This window comes from Ctenocephalides felis, unplaced genomic scaffold, assembly GCF_003426905.1.
Source record: "Ctenocephalides felis isolate EL2017-DRISC unplaced genomic scaffold, ASM342690v1 CF-g0.4_SCAFFOLD_01886, whole genome shotgun sequence".
Taxonomy (NCBI): Eukaryota; Metazoa; Arthropoda; class Insecta; order Siphonaptera; family Pulicidae; genus Ctenocephalides; species Ctenocephalides felis.
Window position 1 is genome coordinate 86,131,194 of NW_020538040.1, and position 19,969 is coordinate 86,151,162.

Below are 19,969 nucleotides of genomic sequence, written 5' to 3' on the forward strand. Positions count from 1 at the left end.
CGAGTTTAGCATGTATAGTTTTACATTTGCATGCATACTATACAATGCTTGTCATATATTTAATCAACATGGACATTGATGAAAACATATACCAGTTTAATGCAAATTACTGCAAAAAATAACGTTGATTAGTATTTTCAACTAAAATTTTATAAAATTTAATTTTTATGCAGATTACTGTAAATGTACTGGCATGTAATCTTTTCCTAAATCACCTTGATCCAAATAATCATATATTCTTCTCTCAATTAATTCTTTTCTTTTGTTAATAATATATATTTGTTGTTTCAATCAGTCCATTTCACGAAAACTATGTACTCCGTAAATAGAGAAAAGAATCTTATGATTGCAAACTCAAGTATCTTGATTAGTAACCGATGATTTTCATGTTTTCCGCATAGTTTGTCTGCATTAATATCTCGGCGGTATGCTTTAGATTTTTTTTGCTGCACGAAATTGAGCTTCAATTCCAAATAAACAAAACAAGTAGCTTGTTTTACGGTCATCACGGAAGAAAGTTCTGTCTCATGACAAAAAACTTGAGAGTTTCCGCGTGAGAACCGAATGACTGTCTTGAAATCGTGAGAAATAAAATCGATCAAATTTGTTCATCAATAAAGTAATGGCAATTATTTTATGACTTCTGGTCAGAACTATGTAGAAAAGTAAACGGCTTGAAGAATTGTGCGCAATGGTAATACAATTTTGGGTAATTCCTTCTATTCATGAACCATTCAATTTGATATAATTTCCAAACATATCTATGTTCAGAATCTTGTTTTCAATCCTATATCATACAAAAGTACAAAAAATATTAATCTGTGACTTTTTGTGTTATACTTTCAATCAAAATCTGTCACACTAGAATATTCAATAATTGTTTTGAATAGTTTTGATAGCATCCCAGTAGTTGTCCAATCCAGTTGTGATTAATTAACTATACTCGAAGTATTTATAAACATTTTATGATTAAATATGCAGCCTCGAAAAGATCATATGGCTTTTGAATGGATAGCAACCCAGTAGTTGTCCAATCCAGTTGTGATTAATAAATGATACTCGAAGTTTTATAGACATTTTAGGATTTTATATGCAGTCTCACTTGACGTTATATTTAAAATCTATAACCTCAAGTGGAACCTGATGTCGGACTTGGCCGTGTCAGGAATTGAACCAGCAAACCTAATATGTGCTAGGCCGTCCGAACTGATTACGCCGCCGCTTGGTCATTTATTTGTGAATGATTCAACAATTGGAACATGTCTCAATTTGTAGCGATCAACTGTAGACAATATCTTTAACAGATATGTAATAGATAAACTCATGTGACGGCAACATTTAGGGGCCGATTTCTGACGTAAAATGGACCAATGTTATGGCAAGGCCATGTTATGTTGCAACTTTCATACAAAATGATACTAAATACTGTCAATAACCATCAGTAAAGCGTTTTAGAAAAACCTAAACCTAGAAAGCGCACAAATGTAAAAAAAAACTATGTTATCATAACTGCATCTTTGTGATGTGGCATAATAACATGTAAGAGTGTAAAACGCCTGATCGCATAGCAAATACATGGCATTTAGACAATATTCAGTACTATTTTGAATGAAAATTGCTACGTAACATAGTTTTTCCATAACATAGGTCTGTTCTACGGCAGAATCGGCACCTCCATGGCTAAGAAGAACAACATATTGAACAAATATAATAGTCGCAAAATAAACGGGATTTGTCATAATTATTATCATTGTTTAAAAACAAAGGATCACACAATATAAAATAGTGGCTTATGGCACTCACTATTATATAGCCGACTATCGCGGATTACTTCAGTCGTGCATACCAACAAGCATTGCTCATAGTTTTGCACTAACACAACTCTCGTCAGTATTAAGTATGTAAAGGATAAGCTAAATAGCAGCCGGTCGGCTCATGTAATGTATCTAATATTAAAAATCAACTCACACAAAGGTAGAGTCGGTTAAATATATCCAAGCGATTCGAGCGCACTCTGATCGCGTACCCTAGCTCGTCGAGCACGTGTGTTCCGCGCCGACCAATAGCTCGCGAGTCGTGCCCACCTCGTGGTGGGGACTCGCGCTTCGCCGATGTCCTTCCCCTTTTTAAAAACAGAATCACAAGGCGCTTTTGATTCGAGAAAAATTATCTGTATTTATATGTACACATGTGCCGCTATATCCGTCCGGCGCGTTCACCGGCTCCGGGGCCTCATCACGGATTGATTCGCGCTCTGTGTTTCGTATAAACTGCGTTATCGTTAATAAATCGAGCCAGTGAAAAAGTCGACTCGAAGCCGTCCGCGGATTACATAACCCGAGCGCGAGCGCGCCGTGCGACGGACTGACCGTCCGACTGACTGTTGCGTTACGCCGCGGCCAGGATGCGCGTTTGAAAATATGTTCAAGTTCAAATAATCGTCGGTAGTGTGCACGGAAACGCGGAGCGCGCCGTGCCGCCCTGTGTCGCCTTCGTCGCGTGTTAACGAGTGTCCATGTTGGAGCAGTGCGCCTTCTTGTAAATTATTTAGTGCCTTCGTACAATATATTAATACATTACGTTTTCGAAATGGATATGACAAATACCGGATCAATTAATGTTCCCATATTTCACGGATATCCTTTTCAAGGTGAGATATTATACTGGATCTCTGCTTATGACCAAATAATACGATGACAGCTGATTTTATAGTTAGATTTTATCAATATAATTACTTTTAGTACATATTACAATTCCTTTTTTGCTATATTAAATTAAATTATGAAATATTTTTAAATTTAAATTCAAATAACAAAACCAAAAAATGCACATTTTGATTTAGTTGAAAATCTTAATTTTGCAGTAATATGTTACAAGTAACTCTTAACATATCCCATAGCGTTATATTTGGATTAAGTCTCAATAGTATTTTCATTAGATTTTATCAATATAATTACCTTTATTACATATTACGACTCCTTTTTTGCTATATTAAATTAAATTATGAAATATTTTTAAATTTAAATTCAAATAACAATAGCAATAAACACACTTTTTAATTCGGTTGAAAATCTTAATTTTCCAGCAATATGTTTAACTATTAAAATATCCCATAGTGTTATATTTGGATTAAGTCTTAATAGTATTTTAAAATAAGAGTTTGCGTTCTAAAATCAATTGACATTTAATCTAAATTCACTTTGACAACCATTGATAAAGATATTTTATACATTAATTTATAATTTGTTCACACTCATAGGTATCCCAAAATATTATTAACAAATATATTTATTTGAATATTTCATTTTAATACATCATACTTAATAATTGCATATTTCCACATCATGAACTATTTCCCAAACATTTTTTTTTATTTCGAAAATATATATTTCATGTTAAGAGTCCACAAAATGTTAAGTTTATATATTTATATACTCAACATTTTGTCAACTTTTCCATTTAAATATTTTACCCGTAGGTGTCTTGTGCATCATATCTGTTGTTAAAAGCTATAAAAAATATTTAAAATATAGAATTTATGATATAAATGTGGTAAAAAGAAGGAAAAGTTCAATGTTTTCCTTAAAAAAATCACACAACAATAATTACAAAAATGAATGATTACACGAAACGTAAAAAATAAACGAAAGATTTATTCGCTCTGAATCAATATCAGACGAGCCAAGTATAATTTGCCGCTAAGGATCGATCAGGATATAGTTAAGCATGGCGTGTTTATACGCCAAACATCCCACTTCTCTAATTATTAACATAATTAGATACGTTTGCATATCATCTTGATATTATTTATAATACAGGTGATATATATCTAATCTTGCGAATGTATCCATTCATGTACGTATTGCTTCTTCCGTCGGTAAATTGAAGTGGATGTAAGTATGTGCATTCGAGATATTCGAACATACATTGACGAGCACTGAATGTTCATTTGAAAAGACATACATACATAGAATAAAAATTTAAGACTTTGCTTAATGAGGTTATACTAATACTTTATTTATGCTAATTTAATTGTACTTAACCGTGTAAGAAATTAGGAAAATCTTTCATGCATATTATTATACCACATTTTTCCAAATTGTATAGTATATTTTATGAAATATATGGTTGGTCAAATTTATATTGAAAATACTTGAACATATCAGTGTATAGAATTTACATTTCCAAAGTATGAGACATAAAGATGAAAATTATACTTTAATAACATTAGCAAGGGATTTGATAAGAATTATTGGCATTTTTTATGAAATTCAGACTAATTAGTCTAACAAGTCTAATGAGATGTCCAGAGATAAATTCTGGTAAACGTTTTTTAAGAGATTCTTAATATGCTGGATGTTGCTGCTTATGATAAATAGTATTCTTATTGTATCCTACGAGTTCGTATTGAACAAAAATGACAAACTAATTTTTTTCTTTTATTTTTATCTCATACAAACACACATAAAAACATATTTCAAAATAAACATAAATAATATAAATGCATGGCTCAAATAAAAAAAAATTCAGAAATCTCTCTTCAATAAAATTTTCGATTGAAACCAGATTATTATTGCCATTTGTGTTCAATATGATTTGCTAACGAGGCGTATAGAGACAATATACATTGGCAATAAAACTAGATCTCTTCCACAAATAATAAAATAAATCATTGATCAGCAGAATTTATCAGATTGATATAATAATAGCATTGAATTTTAGTACGATATTTATTGCCACCAACTAATATTGAAAGAATTTCGAGAAAACAATTGGCTTCATTTTGCTGTGACATAGATGTTATTTTAGTACATGGCATGAAACTATTTAGTTCAGAACCATCCAAACCAAAACATTAGAAATATAATAATTTAATTGCAGCATTTTATACTTTGTATAATATTTAATTAGTTTATTACTAAGATAGTTTAAATACTAAAGTTAATAATCAATTATACTATTATATAAGTCAGTTATCTAAAATTACGCAAATTAGAATTCTTATAAATTATTTATTATATAAATAAAATCGCATTTACGTCACATGCATTTAGAGTATTAATATTATTTTAACAGAAAACTTACGATATATTCAACAAATTTTCTATTCATTTATGTATTGAAACATTTATGTATTGAAAAACGTCACATCACAAAAATACGTCAATACCAACAATCTATTGTAAAATAAAATAGTATTATTAATATTTCATATATTGTTAATAATAAATGCTAATGAATTGAATATAGTCTTGTTTAAATGTAAATTTGTATTTTTAAACACCTTTTGATTGCTCTAATTTAGAATTAAGTAAACAAATAAATGAGAGGAAATATAAAAAAATAATGATTAATATATAAACAAAATATTTTCAATAATAAAATGTTTTTACATTTATAAGTATTCAAAAAAATACATTCTTAGATTAATTCCATTCATTTTAATATTTTCAAAAATTATTTAATATATTGATTTAGTTATTTTTTTATATATCGACTAGAAATTTAAATTTTGTAAATGCCCAAGTCATTAACTTAACATAACAGTTCTATATCATATATTATCACATTTTTTCAAAAAAAAAATGGTATGAAATTCTACAAGCTAATGAAATATTTCATAACTACGTTAAGAATATAGACGGCATTAAATAAAATGATGTTTGCCCAAACCAACTATTTTTGCCCAAATATAAAGCCTTTTCGAAATTATTCTTTACATGTTATTAATTATTGAATGAAATATTGCTTTAATAATTTATAGATTTTGTTAATTATAGTTATTAATGTTAATAATGCTTGTTTTATTTACTGTTATAATATGATGTTATGTTATGATTATATACTTCTGAACTAAATCGCTCTTTTTTCTAAAATTTTTTTATTTAATTTCTTGTTTTTACATATTTTCTACGTTTCGAGGACATCCTGATCTCCAAAAACTTTAAAACCAAAAACTTTTTAATCAAACAATCACTAAAATCAAATTATACTTGCTTAAAAATGTATAAATGCAAATTAGACTCTACTGACAGTACATAGGACAACTAATTTTTCTTAACATAGCAACATTCAAATATTTTTGTGATTACGAGTTATAAAGAAAAACTATTGAATCTAAAATAGTAAATTAAAATTTATAATAATTATTTAAAATTAGAAGATAGGCTTGCTCTTGTTGGAAAATTATTTTTTTGATCAAAATATATAAAGTGTAAATTAATAAATAAAAATACCTCAAGCTATAATTCTTCACTGTTGTGAGTAAAACTATTTTGTTTTAACCTACCAACATTAAAATATTTTTGTGTTTACGAATTATGCAGAAAAACTATTGAAATTGTAGTGGTAAATTAAAAATTATAATAAATATTTAAAATGAAGCCTTCTGAATACCAACAATATGCTGAATGAGCCCAAAGGATAGACTTGCCCTTGTTTGTAAATTGATTTTTTATCAAAATTTATAAAGTGTAAATTTATAAATGAAAATACCTCGAGGTATAGATGTTCACAGTTGTGAGTAAAACTAATTTTTTTTAACCAAGCAATATTAAAATATTTTTGTGATTGCAAGTTATGCAGAAAAACTATTGAATCTAAAATAATAAATTAAAAATAATAATAATTATTTAAAATAAAACGTTCTAAATCCTAACAATAGGCTGTATGTGCCCCAGAAGATAGGCTTGCTCTTGTATGTATATTATTTTCTCTATCAAAATTTATAAAGTGTAAATTTATAAATAAAAATACCTCGAGCTATAGATGTTCACAGTTGTGAGTAAAACTAATTTTTCTTAAACTAGCAACATTAAAATATTTTTGTCATATCGAGTTATGCAGAAACTCTATTGAATTCAAAATAGTAAATTAAAAATTATAATAATTATTTAAAATAAAGATGGAAAAGATGCCCAGAAGATAGACATGCCCTTATTGGTAAATAAATTTTTATAGCAAATATTATAAAATATTATATACAAAATATTCAGTTTCTATGGGAACAAGATCAGTTCGTGTACCAGTCCTAGAGTCGAAATATTGAAAAGCTGATGGAAAGTATCTATTTTCGCACCCCGGCAATCCGAATTTTTGATCGATTATTGATCTTACTACCGAGGAGGTCCAAAACGGCAAATCGCTGGGCAGGGCGAAAATCGCACACGATAATAGACTTTATACCATGACAAATTAAAATCGGGCAGAGTGTGCGTTCGCCGTCCGCATCTGCCGCGAGAACTAAAGACTGCGCCCGTTTGCATTCACACATAGTTTCAAAACCCGACATGGTGCATTAATGAACTATGAGTAGAAAATATATTTGAAGCAGATTTGAAATAATCTAAATGCTCGCTCTTTGAGCTGTCGGTATTGTTAGCAAAATATTACTTCTGACAGTAGCACGGGACCGATGATATACGAGTATTGAGACTGTACATTGTGTTCTGTTTAATTAAAATTTTCTGATACATATAGTACTAGTTTAATATGACTAGACCCTAATTGTAATTTTTATTCTTATCAAATCATTTTTAACTTATAAAATAAAGAAAATATAATTCTCGAAACTTTCTTGGTTGAATATTTTCAAATAATATAATATGTTCCGTCTTATTGTGCTGGTAAAATTATCACACAATTAGCAAAAATACAGTATATTTATTTGTAATGTAATAAATAATTTGGAATATATATTTCGACTCAATATTGAAGTTATTATACCAGTCAACTGTGATTGACGAGTAGGGAAGACTGGATACGGTTTTGCCATTTTTTATTTGATCAGCAATAATTTTATTTTTTTACCATTTAGCTAGAGAAAAAATGAATCAAATGGTAATTTGATCATTTGTCTACGTCTCCGGTCGGGTAACCGGGGTAAATTACCCCAAATAATGTAAAAATTAAATTTTTGGGGGTAAAAACTATGTATTTTTAATTGATATTTTCTGAATTTGCTACTTAGTAGTTCGTATGGGGGTAATCTCTCTTTGCTATGGGGTTAATATCACCTTAGACAAAACTATTTTAGGGTAATTTATAGAAAAGTTTCCCGCTTTCGCTAGTAGAAATACTGATATACTGTCCTTGAATACGATGAATTAGTCATAAAATCAAATCATATAAGAAAAGGACGAGTGGCACAACAGTTTGCACTCTCAGGACGGTTGTGACAGGCATAAAAATAGATTAAAAAACAATACCTATAAGAATATAACAATATAAGAATATATAACAAAACTTTGTAAAATTATGTTTTCTTGTATTGAATTTTCCTTTCTTTTTTCTTTTGTATTTTGTATTAGTTAAGTTAGATTTTTCTTTATCTGATTAATCTTTGCCCGAAAAGGACAAGGGAGACATGTCACAACATATACATGTCACACAAAACGAAAATAAGTTCTGGTAATTGACACTAATGTTTGAAAGTAAACTAATAAACGAAGTTATCTATTTGTATACAAGCATCAGTTATTTTTAGAAGAAATCGATCAAAAAAAAAAATTTGACCGTTCAAAACCATTGCGGTATACAAATCGTGTTAATCGCTGACTCGATGCAATGATGGAAACTTGTTCGAAAAAACATACTTCATCTACCTCCCTTTGAACCCTATCTCAAAGTCAGTATAGTTTAGCTGCTATGACGACTGTCACTACCGTACCCTGGGAAAACTGTACCTAGTCTCTGCTATACTTCTCAATGAGAAGTGGCATAATTTTACATATTGACGAGTATTCTTGTCAAGCAAATAAATTATATAAAAGCTATTTTAATTGCAGATTTAAAAGAAACAAAACATATTCTCATATTTTATGATATTTAGAAGATTTTTAGGCAATGACGGTATAAAATAAATCATTTTGCATTTTACCTTAACAGGTAACACTAAATTATACCTCGATTCTTCATAAAATAATACAAAAATATTCTAATTCTATAACTATTTTAATTCTAAATTCTATCATTTTTGCCAATCAAAACTTTAGCAGCCTCATAAGACAAAATTGTGAAGAATAATTCAGAAGAGTAAATAAAATGTTAGAAATAATATCTTATTACAATCCTATCAATTTTTTTATGTATTGCATTTGAATGTTTCTTCATATATCTCTTTTTATGCTCATATATGCTAAACAAACCGTTAACCTATATTAACCGGCTTTATTATTTATAGTAAATTAACTTTAATCGGATTATATATTTGTGTAATTTTCAAGTCTAACAATTTAACATCAATAAAACTTATTCAAAATTAAATACTGAATACTTACTGGTACATACTTTTAATGTAACTCCGAGGCATTTTAAAAAATGCAATTGCAAATTATTCGTAGCAAACTAAATCTGCACTGATATTTTATATTATTGGATTGATATAAATAAAATACGTTTTGGAATTAACTTGGAAAACTTGCTTTCTGAACTTTTTTTTATCTCATATGCATTTTTTTTTCAAATATCTTGAAAAAATTTTAACTTTTAGATCAATTTTTGGAATAATAAAGAATATGGTTTGGTGCCTCATAATACGAAAAGCTCTGAAATCAAATACTGTATCCGTTAGTTCAAATTTATAAATATATTTTAACAAGAGATTATATTAATATTATAACTAAAATTTAATCTATTAAATGAAAATTTAACGCCTTAAACATACAAAATTAAGGTGAAAGCCTAAAATATAAAAATTACATGCAAACGATTAGATTTATTTCAGAACTATTTCAGAAAAATAACGAGGGAGTAATAATCTTCTATTATGTTTAAGCAGTTTTTCATGCTCCCAATAAAATACTTCAATTTTTATATAAGAATCATTAATCATAGTTTTGATTTTAAGGATACTTTTTCATTAAACATATATTTTTTGTCTGTCAATTTTGTAAATCAATTAATACAATTTATAAATGCTAACTTTAAATGCTCGAATACAATCCGGGTACTTATCTTTATTTTAATCTTATCATTAATATAATTTTTATCTATATACTTTTACATAAATGGAATGATAAGATCGAATAATAGAATAATTGCTGGTTTAATCAGCATAGGAGAAGGGACGACCCTAAACATTTTCTCATCATGTTTATTGAAATTATTTCTCACATTCAAGGCATATCTAATTCTTATAGGGATATCAAAGCATATATGCTTGTATATATATATATATATATATATATATATATATACATACGTATATATATATACATACGTATATATATATATACATACGTATATATATATATATATACACATACGTATATATATACACATACGTATATATATACACATGCGTATATATATATATATATATATATATATATATATATATATAAGATGTATTGCAAATCAATCAATAGATAAATTTTGTGCAAAACTATGAACACATCATAAAACGTACTATTCTCGCATAAATATCGGGACTTGTGTGGACGGGTCATAAGTTGGAATTCCACTCTAGACAACCTGATATCGTGCAGTAGCGATGTCCATTTTCACAGATCAAAAATATTTCTTATAGCCCATTTCGGGCACTGCGGTGTGAAATGGTAATGAGAAATCTCTTCACTTCAACTCACAGACCAGCTCTAGGGCAGTACTACCCTTTATTATTATATAGTCTTTGTCGCCGATAGCTAATGCGCAATGCGTAACTGCCAATGGCAGTATTACGCTACGTATAAAAAATTTAATAGATGTTTTTCATATCATGTCATAGGCAAATTTAATATAACGTCATAAAACGATAGTGTGAGAACACATCACATGGCAGTTTAGTGTTAAAAAAGCCTTCGTCAACTTTATTTTAATGGCACATTGTTTAGCATTGGTAATTGGCATTGTTGTTTTAGTGCTTTCATATTTGCCTTGAAAATGCAAATTTTATTTTGGAAACTTAATATGGTGAATAAATTATCTGAAAATAAATAATAATATAAAGATGTACAGCAATCTTCCCGATTTGAAGAGATAAAGAATTTATTTTAATTTTCATTTTAAAGGTCAAGGGCGAGTGAATCAATTAGGAGGTGTTTTCATAAACGGTCGCCCTCTTCCTAATCACATTCGTTTGAAAATTGTGGAAATGGCAGCTGCCGGAGTTCGTCCCTGCGTAATATCGCGACAACTGCGAGTATCTCATGGATGCGTTTCCAAGATATTAAATCGCTACCAGGAGACCGGCAGCATCAGGCCGGGAGTCATTGGAGGCTCCAAACCCCGAGTAGCTACGCCCGAAGTCGAGGGTAGGATAGACGAATTGAAGAGGAGAAATCCGGGAATTTTCAGCTGGGAGATCAGAGATAAGTTAATCAAAGTGAGTACCAATTGGTCTGGGTAAAATATAATTTGATGATATAGAATTTTTTTATGTGCTTAAGGGTTTTAATGATACAAGTGTAGAAATAAAGCATTTGATTTAGATGAAGAGAAAGAAATTTAATTAAGGACTTTGTCTACATTTATTTTAAAATAAATGCTCGAAAGATTAAGCTACATTTTTTAGGTTTTCAATATTAAACTAGTTTATATTTGTTTATCTGTAAAGTATTCATGGAATAAATTTCATTATACGCACGATTAAATTATCTTTACCTTCTGATACTGGACTAATAATACTGAACAAATGCATTTCAATTTATCTATATTTCATTCTCTATTTTATTCTATTTTTAGGAACTAATTGATAATAATTATTTAGATATCTTCTAAATTGTGATTTGCTTAGAATCCTTCTTGATTGTGAACCTGGTATTGTTTATCTTTAAACCAAAATAATTTATCTTGAACAAGCGTTTTGATTCTTTTTTTTAATCGCCATACTCATTCTAATATCTATATTCTATTTGATCACACTATTTTAAACTATAGAGAAAACACTATTAAATAAAATATCAACCGATAAATTTGTAGAGGTAGGTACTCTGGGTAAGGTTGTGCAACTTTTTCTTTGATCATATTATTTTGTTAATTCACCAGTTAGCTGAAAGAAAAGTAAATTGAACCTTTGTTTACGTGGAAATGCTAAAACACTGTCTTCAAATTTGATGAATTAGTTATGAAATCAAATAATACAAGAAAAAAAATACCCCCTCCAGGGACGGGTGCGACAGGCATAAAAATAGGTTAAAAATAATATGTGTAAACACCAGAATGGTTCATACATCTTTTATTATCATTAATAACAATAAAATGTAACACAACACAACATAAACAATTAAACAAATCTTCTGAATAAAATATAACAATATATAATAAAACATAATTTTTTAAACATAGTTAATAAGAATTCTTTGTAAAATCTTTTTTTTTTTCTTATATTGAATTTTCCTTTTCCTTTCTCTCTGGTATTTTTTCTTAGTTAGCTAAATTAGATTTTTTTATCTGTTTAATCTTTACCCAAAATATGCAAGAAATACATGACACAACGTGGCGGAATTAGCTCATGTGTAGCGTTTCCGACTCACGCGCCGAAGGTTCGAAGTTCGAATCCCCGGCATAATATAGAAATTCTGTTAAAAAATAGTTTGAAATAAAAGTTAAAAAATAGTTTGAAATAATGTTAAAAATAGTTTGAAATAGTATTAAAAATAGTTTAACGTATATAAAAAGGTTTGAGAATAAAAATTAAATTGAATAGAAGTAATGAAGATGTGAGAAGATAGAAGATATGATATAATGACAGATAATAAAAGAAGAAAAAAGAAGAATGATGTTATGTTGATGAGTACATAGAATAGGATAGGATATATAAAAATAGGAAGAAGAATAGGATTTATATAAGAAATTGAATATTGTAATGAAATTAAAATATGTTGTAGGTGGCTAAATGCTCGAGCAAGCGAGGCCAATAAAAATAAAAATAAAAATAAAAATAAAAATAAAATAAAAAATACATGACACAACCGTACCCTAAAATTTGTCACGACGTCCCTAACGCGTACTTTTGAAAACAAATCATCATTATGACTGAGTGAGATAAATTATCTAACAATAGGTAAAAACTATTTGCTAGTAAATAACTACTAATATTCAGCTTACAAAAAATAAACAAAATTATCTGTGTACCATTAACATTTGTGAATGTGAATTCCAACAAAAAAACTTACTTTTAACTCTATAAAAGCAATGCAGTTTCCAGATCATGACAATATAGGGCGCTGACTCATTGCTATAATGGAAACTTGTTTGAACAATCGTACTTCAACTTTCTCCCTTTGAACCCTATCTCAAAATCAGTATAGCTTAGCTGTTATAACGACTGTCACTATCGTATCCTGGCACAACCGTACCCAGTCTACCCTACTGCATAAAATATAAAATAGTCCTTTAATTACGAAATCCAATTTTATTTAATGTAATAATAAAAAAGTTTCTTAAATTACACAAAAAATCATTTCCACAAAATTCTAATTTATATTAACTGAGGTAATCAAAAATCATCTATTTTGTCAATATAAGCAAATTTCGCAGAGTTATAGAGCTTTAACTAGACTTATCAAGAGAATAATTCTCGAATTGGTAAAACACCAAAGATATTCACAAGTATTATCATAATATTTATTATTTATATAATCTATAATATTGTTATTAACTTTTTCTATAAATTCGCTAATTACAAAAATACAATTAGAGTTGTTTTCTTTAACGTTATTTAAACATGAACATGTTTATCTCTTGACACAATTTGAGTCACTGTCGATAAAGTTACATAATACAATATAAGTTGTACATGAGGGAATTTTAAAATATTCCTGAACCGTCTTATTTATTTGCTTCATCTCTTAATTATCAAACGCAATTTCATAGTAACGCGCAACCTGTAATTAACCAAGAGAGCAGGGTTGAACTTTGAACGCATGAGCTACTGTATAAATATAGATTTACTATATAGACGTATAATTATTAATGATAATTATCGCTTATGGATAAATTGATTTAAATATATTAATGAAATAATTGGTGAACATAAATATCTACCTTCGTCTATAAATATTTATGAACATGTTCTGATTGTATGTAAATAGATTGGCTTATTATACATCATCTAATAAGTGAACTGCAATAAGTAGTAATTAGGATATTTAAGACATTTAGAGTAAATGATATTCTATTTAGTATCAATTGTAACTCTTATATTATTCATAAGTTCAATAACTGCGAAAAAAATTTAATGGCGTAAACGATGTTTATTCTATTATAAAATGAAAAATCAAGCTATTGTTGTAACTTGTATTGTAAGTAAAATAATTAGATGTAAGTACCATTTTGCCTTAGAAATCAGAGAATATCCAATTTATTATTTTTTTTAAATTCTAGTCCAATTTATTGGTTTTATGTTTGTTTTTTAATAAAATAAAGAGTAGATTTTGATTTTTTATTAATTTTGAAATAAAGCTTGTAGTCTCGATTGTTCATTTATGCTTGATTATTGTATTATCATATACATTGTATATAAGGAATTTTCTATGTCCCTTAGATTATTAGAATTACTCAACACGCCAAAATTAGTTTTATCTTCGAATATAGTAAATGATTATCTATAATTTTGGTTTCAAACCAAAAAACTTAACTTTGACTATTCGAGTCAAATTTTAGAATTTTAAATTGAACTTCAAAATTAATTTTAGCTTCCTAACTAACATAGGCTTTCATATAGAAGCAGGTATATTCAAAAAGTAAAAGTATGTATGAGCATACATACATATATTATTTTAATTTCAATGAAAAATTAGAAATTTTTGTTTCTGGCAATCGTTTTTATATTTGAAATAAAATTAGCTTTTACTGATTTACCTTCAATAATATTAATTAAAATTAAACCTCTAACATTAAAATTACATAATTACATCACCAGATTATATTTGTACTTATTTTTACAGTTAAATGTTACATTATGCAATTTTTTTCATACAATTTCACAAATGTTACATTTTTACATTTTTTATTTAATTCCTTCTAGTATCATTAATCATTGGTCTTGATAAATAGCTCTGAAACATAAACCGTGGATAAGTAATTATAATAATTGATAAAATAATTGCAATTAATAAATTTACCAAGTATGTCAAAAATTATAAAAATAAAAATCTATAGACGTCCGATATATAAAATTCAATTGATGTGCTTCCTGAAATTATAATAGTTATTATTAATCATTGTATTCCAATTATTATCTTGTATGAAACAATATGCTAACTTGACGTTTGACTACTATACTGGCCCAAAATTTCAAGTCAGCTTATCAGTTTTAAATTTAAATTTAATTAAAATTAATTTACTTACATACGTTGCCCACAAATACAGCTTGACAATAGTTACAATTTTTTTTATAATATTAAAAAAATGTGTTTTTTTAGGTTTTTAATTTTTTCTTTTGTTTTGTTATATTGATTAGATAAAATTTGTTTTTGAAACTGAGCATAGCTACTTGATATTTTTGTTTTTCCTTTAATTCAATGTATGCTTTGATAAATCGAATATTCAAATTTAAATTTTATATAAATATTGATAATCGCACAATTTTTTAATATCTAGTATTTTTTAAACAGTCACAAATAGTTTAGGTATTTGATGTTCTAAATTGAAAAGTTTCACCTCTGTTGAAAAGCATATAGGTGGTGCTTGTTCCTTCTCTTATTATTTGATAATTTGTTTGATTCAGAATTCAATCCAAGTCAGTGGTTTAATATCTTAAGGCAAATTGCTTATATATAAATATATTTTCCAATTATTATAGACCATTAGGCTTTTCACATTCGCAGAATTCAATAAGCATTTTGAATCATTCAAAACGGTTGATCCGAAAACGTGGACATAAAATTGAATTTTTTATAAACATGCCCACACACCAGATCTGATTATGATGTAGGTGCAAATGACCTAAAAAACTCTTTTTGGACGTCAATATTTGGATATTTTGCTAGAGATAATTTCGAGGATTAGCACTAATACCAAAGATGCATTTCAACTAGCATAACGTAACAAAACTAACAAAATTGAAAGCTATCGTGTTCGCCATTTATTAACGAGTTTAACCATTAAATTTAAAAAATATTACATTTTTTTCAGATTTTTTTTTAAATTTAATGTTTTTTCCAAGAACTAAAAATATACGTGATGTTAAGTGGGGAAAGAAGGTAATTTTAAATATCACCATGTTAACTTCATTCGTCTCTTTTAACACACCTCATCTGTAATTACTCATTTATAGTCTCTCATTACACTCTCAACAATATTCATCTCTATATGTCGCTGTTTGTCTATCACAATATATAATCTTTTCACCACATATTATTGAAGTAAAACTTCTTTAGGCGCGACTAGGTTGTAAATCCGTAATGCAACGGAAGTGTGTTACAGCAGATAAGATAAAATAAGAGTCGAGTGCCAATGATTCATCATTCGCTCTCGATGATATAATTTCTATACGGGTCGATTATGATTAAGCGTCGTGTATGTGAAAAGAGATCTGTCGTTGTATGCGTACCGATATCAACAAGGAAATTGACATAGATGAATAAACATTTTAAAGTTACATCGTAGTAAAAATCTTGATTTAATGAAAAATGCCTAAATCAAAAGAATATTTTACCCGGTTCCTTGAAAATATTGATTAATAAGATTAATAATTAATAAGCTTATTGATTAGAAATTATTTCTATATTATTCGTAGTTTCTATAAATCTTTGATGTTTTTAAAATGGAAAATATTTCTATAGGCAAGACAGATATTACAGCTACTCAAACAATGAGCTTGTATTGTCAGCAAAATGTATGTTAATTTTATTACATGAAGTTCTTCAAACACAACTACACGATGAGTGAAGTTGCGAAAACAATATTTGTTTAGGCGTTGTTTAACATAATCCACTTTGTGAACAAATTTTATAGAATTTATTAATCAGCAATTAGTTCATTTCTCTAATGAAGGTTTATTTCTAAATGCTAATTACAATGACAAACCGATCATGTCACACTTGAAGTATAACTTCAATTACATTATTGTTTTTAAATATTGTACATATTTTTAATGCTATTATAAATATATAATTTATAATTTATCATTATATTAATGTGTATAATGGTTGACAATAATAAATATGTGTGCATCACGAGTATTACCACATTACCAATAACCATTATTCAAAATTGTTATATGATGTATTTATTTTTACTTAAATGTCATCTTGTATAGTAGCAATAAGTTTTACTTCAATCGCGTGTGAACCTTACGCGCGCTCTTTTTGTTTTGTTATTTAGTTTATATGTCATGCAATAGCATAGCGCCCTCTACATATAGCTAACAACCACGTATCACCAAGGTGAGAGGAGGAGTCTAAAAATCCTTAAAAAAACAATCACGTAATTAATGGACACCCCTTATTCTTTCATTTATTTTTACCAAATATTGTTTCTACATTGGTGATATCTTCGAACCATGGTTATTGATGATGGAGTTTCAAAAGGCGGAACGGGAATCGTTAGAATGCTCGCTACCGTGCAATGGTCGGAATATTTACAATTTACAATCTGATATATCGGCATCGGCGTGCAACGCAACCGCACCGTGTAATCTCAATGAGCTCTTGCTGTATTATTGGTAAACAAACGATGCAGCCGGAAGGGCCAAGTGTTAAAGAGGCAAAGGAACGATTTCATTTTGCAAAGCAGGGCCGGCGGTGGCGATATCGGTTAGAGCGTGGACTAGCAGCCACTAGTTCCAGGCTCGCTGGATCGATTCCCGCTACCGCCGTAGCCCGACATCAGGCAGCTTTGATGTCAAATTTCCACTTGGGATTATAGATCACAATATAATTCCAAGTGGAAATCGTCCTTCGTGGACATAGCTGCAACATCCAATCATATGCAACTATTAGACGTAAGAGCTAATATCAAAAATATCCCACACATAAGAGAATGGTTAATCGATGGATTGCCTCTCATGAAATAAAAGTAGTATTAAGTCGTTAACCAACAGCTTATAGAACATATAGGAGTTCTGATTGCTGTTCAAACAATAAAATAAAAAAAAAAAAAAAAAAAAAAAAAAAAATTTTGCAAAGCACGTATTCGAGAATTATATTCGAATTCCACCAAAATGATTGACTAAAACCACTCGATATGGTTTAAGTAGATATTAACACAGAGGCTTTGCATCAATTGCTTTGGTTGTTTCTATTGGCTATGGAGAAATCCATTGTCCTTGGCCGTGTCTGTTTTTTTTTTTCAATCTAAACTTAAGCGATCAGAAGAACTCGAGGATTCTACGAGCTGTTTTGATTATTTGACTCAACTACGTCAGTTTTGTAGAACGAAACAATTACTCTATCTCTATGATGTGATGATTTTTTTTTATTAATTTGCTGGAGTAAAGAGTATTTCAAACAGAAAACCAATATCACTACTCCTTGATATCAGGGTACCAGAGGCAGAGGCAGGTACCGAACGTAGGCTTTAATTGAAATACCATAGCTCTAACCACTAATACACAGGAGGAGCCCGAGTGTGTGACTTTTATAAGACCAAATGTCCGAGTAGATGCACATTATTGCGCATGGTGGACAATCTCTTTCATAGAGAAATGTTTCCTACACTACTATTTTCATGTGTTCTGAATTAAAGTTGAAATGCACAAAAATGGACTATTAACCACTCGATATAGTATAAATAGATTATTGTGCTAACATTGCACCACCATATAATGGTTAGGTTTTTACCGCTGTCACCATGTAATGCTGGAACCACCAATGACACCCCTTTCTGTGTAGAAGGTCTACCGACGATGCCAACTATTTGTAGGTTCTTTCTGCTGCTAATAAAGCTGTTACCAATCTGTGGAGGCTGGTCAGTAAAACAGACGAAGGCGTTTGATGTATTTGTTTATTTCATGATTTCTCGTACACTTCACACACAACTTTAACAACTGAATAATTGAGTATGATTAAAGTATGAAACTTGAACGACGAATAAACTCATACTCATCTTAACTCATAATTTATAGAAAACTAAACTACGACTGACTGCAAATGCGTCATTGCAGACCTTTTGTGTGCTCGCTTCAATGTGACTTTGAAATCCTATATAACATTATTTTGCGACTTGTTTAATGTCGTGTGGTGTAGTGCAACGCAATAGCTTAACTCACTGTTTTTGCGCATTTATGGCTTAAAAAAGAATTTTATTAATGCTCGCTGGGCTTGTCAAGGATATCTCGAGCTTACAATGTTGTAGCATATGAGTAACTCGCTACAAACTGCGTTGTTTGTATTCTGATCATTATAGTGGTTTATAATATTATTTACAATTATTACAAATGAGTGCATACTCTTTACAATGTAAAAAAAGAAGCCTTTGTATCAATTGTTTTCTTACGCTTGATTGCTGTCTTATTCTTCATATTGTATATGAAGAATTATCTATTTCCTTGGGTATATTAGTCCTATTTGATGATTTTATTTGACCAAATTTACCAAGTGATCAATATTTCGCAATGTTGAACAATCCACAGACTTTTCTAATGGAGAAAATGTTTGCGACATAACTAATTTTATTTAGAGAAAACAGTTGGAACTGCTCTAAAATGTTTGATCAAAGCTATTCGATATGGTATAAATATGCATTGTACTAACACTATTATTAACCAAAAATGATGTTGCTTGAGAACATCTTTGTTAAGATTAGTGTTACTTATCAAATCTAATTTAGTAAAACAAATATGTTTCACACACCAATATTTACAAAAAATCGAATCATAATGTGGACCATTTTGCACATATTAATCTTTAAAACAAATTGCCTAATCTAGTCAAGATGATTAATTAAGGATTCTCAATTTCTACATATAAGAAGTGAATCATTAAAATAATATCGATGTTTAATATAAGTTTAAAACATATATAAATACTATTTAATCAAACTAAACACTTCTGATTATAAGTACTCATACACATGAATATTTATT

General features: G+C 28.8%; 1 protein-coding gene across 1 annotated transcript; it reads left to right on the forward strand.

The window, feature by feature from the left end:
• The first annotated feature begins 1,362 nt into the window (after positions 1-1,362).
• Positions 1,363-11,429, forward strand: LOC113375473 (protein gooseberry-neuro-like). Its single transcript, XM_026615406.1, has 3 exons — positions 1,363-1,378; positions 11,016-11,323; positions 11,388-11,429. The coding sequence occupies exons 1-3, from the start codon at positions 1,363-1,365 to the stop codon at positions 11,427-11,429; spliced, it is 366 nt and encodes a 121-aa protein (XP_026471191.1).
• Positions 11,430-19,969: the final 8,540 nt, after the last annotated feature.

What these genes read in the sequence shown, in the direction of transcription:
- LOC113375473 (XM_026615406.1), top strand. An exon ending in TCAGAGATAAGTTAATCAAA is followed by an intron (nt 11,324 to 11,387) that starts GTGAGTACCAAT and finishes TATGTGCTTAAG; the next exon opens with GGTTTTAATGATACAAGTGT.